Genomic DNA, 6,375 nt, shown 5'->3' on the forward strand with positions numbered 1-6,375 from the left:
GGAATTCAATCACAACAAGAAATAGTCTGATAGAAGTTATCTATAAACTACTATAATATAATTTGAAAAAGGACAAGTTTTCTGAGACAATAAATAGGTTTGGTTTGAGTTTAAAGGTTCAAAGACTGTTGTGGTTTCTTTTTTGCGATTGTACATAACAAACATTTTTTGGTAAAATACATAACAAACTAACCACGTACGGAAATAATAATATCATAAAATAGTGTTATTGTATGGGATCTCTCTACTTATCGCCAATTAATTTTAAGTTGGAAATACATAAAATTTAATATAATATTAAAACCTCGTTTGTTGACCTAATAAAGGTGATCCAAGAAAGATTTATTATTATCGGTCCTAAAATCAGATTCGATTCAAAATGGACTGATAAGAGCCATCATCTTGAACTTGAAGGAGCGTGTTAGAATTTTACATCAGAAATTTAAATAGAACTTGGGCTTTTTAACTTATCGCTAATTGGTTTTAAATTTGAAGTTGAATTTTCATATTCTATTTAATACGTACATACATGATACATTCCATTTGGCCTATTACCAAGCTTTTTTTTGTCAACCTATATATTTAATTTTAAACCACAGAGTAAAATATGTTCATGAGGCACGAACAGACTAAAATATACTTTTTCCAAAGTTTGATCACGGATATTTTTTTTTAAAGATATTTTTTTAACATTTCTACTATGTTTCATATATGATAAAATATAGGAAAAACGTTACCATTCTGGTTTAATACAGATAGGAGAAAAATCCATTTGACTGTGCCAACTTTTCAATTACTTGGGTTAAATGTTTCAAGGGTGGTTTACCAGTTCCAATTAATTGTATTGATATTTTAGTTTCGATTAAGCTAGCTAGCAAATCATATAAGTGAAAGTGACAACGATGCACTTGGCGCTAAATGAGTGGCGATCCAACCTCTAACGCATAAAAGATCTTACAATTAGGACTTAAACGTTCGTAAACTATGAGTTAAACCTTATAGTTTTTTTGTTGTTGTTTCGCAAGAGAGAGCGCGATGACAATTGATTTGTAACGATGATAATTAATCGATCCCAGTCCAACGTCAAATAGTAAATTCAGGAACAATGATAATTAATCGATCCCAGTCCAACGTCAAATAGTAAATTCAGGTTTCAACGAGATTGAAAAGTCTTATCAAACGCCATCTCCATAATCATCAAAGATACTAATTTAGATTGATTTTTTAACACTGATTTATTATTATATCAATAATTGTTACTTACAATAATTTAGAGTTTAGAAACACAAATATAACTTTGTTATAGTTTAGCACCAAAAAAGATTGTAGTTTCAAAGATTCATGCTTTGATAGTCAGTGAGTCACAAACAATAAAGCTTCCTACTTTTCTGAAGCTTCCCCACGAGCGAAAGAAGACGAGACAACACGTGGCTCACGAGGAGGTGCCCAATTTCTCCAATTTTTTTTAATCTAATTGATTGTTGAAATCTTTTCCTATGATTTAGATTTTGCAACACAGAATCCATTTTCGCAATCGGCGGATTTTTGATGTTTCTACTCCATCGCAGGCTTCCCTCACTTGCACGCACAACCTTTCTCTGCAATTCCATGGAGCCTGCGGTGACGGCGACGACTTCCTCTTTCGGTGGGTCTTCTCGACTCGCCGCCTTGGCCCAGCAACTGCGCCTGTACAAGCCGCCGCCTTCTTCTTCGTTCGACGACGCCGAGGAGACGCAGGCAGATCAGGAGACCGCCGGGAAAGTGGTTTCGCAGGTTGGGTTACAGGAATCTATGGCTCCGATTCTGAAAGACCCTGAGAGGTTCAAACCGAAGAGAGCGGCTGTTTTGATCTGTATCTTCGAAGGAGACGATGGAGATTTGCGCGTCATCCTCACTAAGAGGTCTTCTAGATTGTCTACTCACTCGGGTTTGTGCTCGCTTCTCGTTTTGGCTTTTCTTTTGAGTATAACTGTATCTAGAAATCATTTCTGAGCTGCCCCAGATCACATAAGATTACAAAGGGATGTTACTGTTTGTGGCAGAAGTTTTAAAGGTCTCGTCTTTGAAATTGGAAATCGTTCCCTGATGCGTTGAGATTTGAAAAACAGAGTGTGCTTGGTCTGATTTTGAGGTGGTTGCTATCAACTTACTGCTCAGGATAGCGTTTAAATGGTGTTTTTGGTTGCAGGAGAAGTTTCACTGCCAGGTGGTAAAGCGGAGGAGGATGATAAAGATGATGGGATGACTGCAACTAGAGAGGCCGAGGAAGAGATTGGATTAGACCCTTCGCTTGTTGATGTTGTCACTTCTCTCGAACCATTTCTGTCCAAGGTATCAAAAACTGCTCCCGATTCTTGGTTAATGTCTGTGCTTGAACGCCAAGGTCATAGTATAAGCTACCAATGACTCTATCAAAATTTGATTCTTAGCTGTATTATATCATAGTAGCAGAAATTTGGTAGCTTAAGTGACGTTCTTAAACACTATCCAGTTTTTGATCCTGAATGTTCTTCAGTAGGAGTCCTGTTAATACTGCAGAAGAATGTCGTTTTGTTAAGGCTATAAGGCAAATGTTCCTTGCCGTATGTCAAGCTTTCTTGTCATTTTGTGAGTGAGAGATGCATAATTCTCCATTTCTGGTCGGTATTTCTCTTACATAATGCGCGTCATTATCTTACAGCATCTCCTTAGAGTCATTCCTGTGATAGGAATCTTGAGGGACAAAAAAACATTCAATCCGACACCAAATCCTGCGGAAGTGGAAGCTGTGTTTGATGCACCCTTGGAAATGTTCCTTAAGGTTCCTCTTGTTTTTCTTATCAAGTTACTTTAGCTCTAGTTGTGTTTTTCCTTCTGAAGCATCATTGCTTGAACTTATTTTGTCCAGGATGAGAACCGGAGATCTGAAGAGAGAGAGTGGATGGGCGAAAAGTATTTGATCCACTACTTTGACTACAGAACAGGAGATAAAGATTATATGATATGGGGTTTAACTGCTGGGATTTTGATCAGAGCTGCATCTGTGACTTATCAAAGACCACCTGCTTTCATCGAGCAGTGCCCTAAGTTTAAGTACCCTAAAATGGTAGAAAAACATACTTGTATGCCTTAATGAACATAATTTTTCGAATGATGTTTTCCTAGATTGGTCTTCTTCCGCTAGAAAATCAACTAAAAGACAATGACACTCCGTACAACTGATTCTGTACCAGTGAATCAAGAACTAGGCTACTTGCTTATATATATTTATGTAGACGCAGAAGCCAATGAGGAGATAATTGGAGGGGTGTCTGTCTTTCATGATCTCGGTTAGTCTGTATTCTTGAATTTGATATAATTATGTCGCAGTTTTGTCTAGACTTCATTTCTGAGTTGTTTCCACAAATGCTTTATTGTGATTCAGAGAACAGTTGGCTGGTTCTGGTTTTAGGCAAACATGACCCTCAATCGTGGATTTGGTGGAGAACTCAGACTCACCTTCAAACGCTCATTTTCCATTATAGAACGTGTGCTGAATATATTTGTATCCTGAGCGCATTTGAAAACAAATTGGTCTCATGAACCTTATGATATGATTTTTATTAGCTGTATTAATAGCCGTTATTTCAAATTCACACATCAGTTACACTGTTATCTCTGGAATAGATTTGTTGTGTTTCAGTGGTTAATTCAGTTAGGATTACTTATTGCCGAGTAGATTAACCATTTCTTTGTATTGAGACCTCTTTTCCTGTTATTGCATGCTTTTGGTTTTATCTGGTTCTCCACTGGCAGTTTATTTGTCTGTGACTGGCTTCGATCCATGCATGAATCGGAAGGATCTACCTAAACAAATCCCACTATAGACTTGTTCTAAAGGCAGGAATTTGCACTGACTACTCATTCTAAAGGCAGGAACTCGATCCTTATCCTATTCTTGCTGCTCATTAGTGGAGAATCCGACAGTGTACATCACTTGTAAGTGTCTTCAATATGATGGCTTGTGGATATAAGTGTACCTTTGTTTGTTTCTTTATTTAAGAAGATTATGTAATTATGGATCATTTTAATTGATTGATGTTCGGCCCTTAAGACTTAACAGAATGTTTACGCGCAAGATGCATTTTATGATGAGGCTGGCAACCTAATGTTACGGTAAGTTCTATCTATTTTATTTTTGGTGATTCTGTTTTTAAATTGTTGTGATGTTATAAAATCCAAGAAGAAAGCCACGTATTAGGTCTAGTTCTATTAGTTGACCTTCAGCGGTTAATGCTAAAAGATTGTTTTAAAAATTTGTAGAATTATAAGGTTGAACTGCTGAATGTTGTCTTGAAAAAACCAGGCAATAAAGGACAAACTTATACTGAAAAATTGTCAGCTTTATGACCATCTACTTAGAAAAAGTCAAAGGGGGGGGGGCATTCCGAGAATCGAACTCGGGACCTCTCGCACCCAAAGCGAGAATCATACCACTAGACCAAATGCCCTGTTTTTATATGTTGTTATGTTGATGCATTCTAATTGCATTCTGTTTTTCTTTACGAGAACATTTGCTTCCCTTTTGCTTTTTCTTTAGATGCTTAATCATGATTCCTGTGCTGCTGTTTCTGCAGCTCAATCTTGAAAAAATTGGCAGCTTACAAAAGGTTACGGTCTTCACTATATGAAATTACAGGTTAGAAAGACTTACCTATTGATATTGGACGTGAGACAGCGGTATGTTTTTATATGTTATTTCTTTGCATGATGCACTAATAATGAAACTGTAAGGCTGTTTCTGAAATGAAAGTGAGAGTTGTGGTCTGTAGTTTGAACAAGGTCTGCGAAGAATCTGTGGTTAAAAATCAAGGTTAATTTTCTAAGAAACATTTTAGCTGGCATTTAGATCATATGTTTTACAAAAAGTCAATGGGGGCATTCCGAAAATCGAACTCGGGACCTCTCGCACCCAAAGCGAGAATCATACCACTAGACCAAATGCCCTGTTGTTTACTATTTAAGTTAACATGTTGAAGATTTGGTCATGTATTGATCTCGTTCCCTTTGTTGACTTTTACTAAACAAATAGTTTAGTCTTAGTTGGATCTAATCTATGAGATCTCTTTTAACTGAAATGTTTACTTGCTTGTTTTGTTAGTAATGGATTTGGGCGATGCTTCTTATCTAGTGCTTCCACAATGCTTAGTGTCAAAAGTCAAATACATATGTTCATGTTTGAGAACTGAAGCTAGAATTGTATTGTTAATTTGATTGGTATGGCGTATTAATCAACCCATACCCTATACGAATCCATAGATCCCAACTCTAGAGACGGACATTTAAACTTATTTTTGTTTTAGCCTCTGTAAATAGTTCAGTAAAAAGATATACACAAGGTAAAATAAATGCTAATTACACTAGCTAATAAGCCCATTCTTTAGGAAGAAAGACTTGTTTGGACTGAGAGGAGATGATAGGGCATAGCTTCTTCTTGGGTCTCTTCTTCTCCTCTGAGCTACTCACCGGTCTCGCAGGAAGGAACACTCCAGTGCCACGTGCCTTATCTCGCCCTCCACTGGCCTCATCACTTGGCTTCTTTATGGAACCATGGTGATTCAACGCGTACCTCGTCCTTGGCTTCCGATCATAGTAGTTACCTCCTCTATAACTCTGTCAATTTATTTAGTGAAGATTGATTCGTTAGACATACTTTACTTTAATAATAATCTCATGACTTTATGATGCTATGTAACAGAATAAAAAACCTGTGGGAATGGAGCGATGCAATCAAGAAAGACTTCATTGAAGAGGTTTGAAGGTAAGAGAAACAATCCTTCCTCTAAACCCAACACAAGCTCTCCTTTGCAAGACATGTTGCTTCGATTTTTTAAAGACTCCCTCCATAAATTTGTATATATATATATGTTAACTTGCACTCGAGATTCAAGGGGGGAATTATTAGGTAACTAATCCTAATAAGGGTCTGGTCTGGTCGAGTTGGGTGAACCTCTCTTGTGGAGAGGTAGTGGTTGTTGCAGTTATATGTGTGTATGTGGCTTCTCTCTATGGTTTAGTTCGGCTTAAACCATAAAACACTAGATTTGGTTGGTTATGCAAAATTATGCAAATGTCTTCTAACCCACCACACCTACCCCTTTTTATTCTATTCCGTTGACTACTAAATCTTCATATTAGATTTTGTGAGTGGTTGACCTAAACTATTCAATCCAAATGTATGTATGTTTTCGGTATATGAAGTATAAGAAGCCAAATGTTATTGGTTTTGGTTTGAATTTGGTTCTTTTTTTTTTTGCTTCTTCAAAATTCGATATACTTATTTTGGATGGATTATTAAAGAAATTAAGGTTTTAATCAGTTTTCTTCTGAAAATATATGTTCATTTGCTCTTTTGTT

General features: G+C 36.7%; 2 protein-coding genes and 1 non-coding gene across 21 annotated transcripts in view; 1 reads left to right on the forward strand and 2 right to left on the reverse strand.

Moving 5' to 3' along the window:
- Positions 1–1,315: 1,315 nt before the first annotated feature.
- Positions 1,316–6,375, forward strand: part of LOC18992192 (nudix hydrolase 15, mitochondrial) — an 11,715-nt gene continuing 6,655 nt past the window's right edge. For 6 of the 19 annotated variants that reach the window (XM_024153278.1, XM_024153286.1, XM_024153291.1 and 3 more), the window contains exons 1-8: positions 1,473–1,927; positions 2,189–2,331; positions 2,681–2,800; positions 2,888–3,308; positions 3,404–3,957; positions 4,073–4,134; positions 4,596–5,610; positions 5,717–5,779. In XM_024153278.1, the coding sequence (XP_024009046.1) occupies positions 1,549–1,927; positions 2,189–2,331; positions 2,681–2,800; positions 2,888–3,112 (867 nt within the window). In that variant the 5' untranslated portion in view covers positions 1,473–1,548 and the 3' untranslated portion in view covers positions 3,113–3,308; positions 3,404–3,957; positions 4,073–4,134; positions 4,596–5,610; positions 5,717–5,779. Of the gene's footprint in view, positions 1,443–1,471; positions 1,928–2,188; positions 2,332–2,680; positions 2,801–2,887; positions 3,309–3,403; positions 3,958–4,072; positions 4,135–4,595; positions 5,614–5,716; positions 5,780–6,375 lie in introns of those variants that run through there. The other 13 variants (XM_024153296.1, XM_006415561.2, XM_024153295.1 and 10 more) reach the window with 13 other exon arrangements.
- Positions 4,398–4,469, reverse strand: TRNAP-UGG. The gene has a single exon. It is a non-coding gene; the product is annotated as a tRNA-Pro (tRNA).
- Positions 5,295–5,834, reverse strand: LOC18992194. The gene is made up of 2 exons (XM_006415564.2): positions 5,727–5,834; positions 5,295–5,631 (listed from the first exon to the last, which is right to left on the reverse strand). Exons 1-2 carry the CDS (start codon positions 5,832–5,834, stop codon positions 5,383–5,385), a joined length of 357 nt encoding a protein of 118 aa, XP_006415627.1. The 3' UTR covers positions 5,295–5,382.

This window comes from Eutrema salsugineum, unplaced genomic scaffold (assembly GCF_000478725.1).
Source record: "Eutrema salsugineum unplaced genomic scaffold, Eutsalg1_0 scaffold_5, whole genome shotgun sequence".
Classification (NCBI taxonomy): domain Eukaryota; kingdom Viridiplantae; phylum Streptophyta; class Magnoliopsida; order Brassicales; family Brassicaceae; genus Eutrema; species Eutrema salsugineum.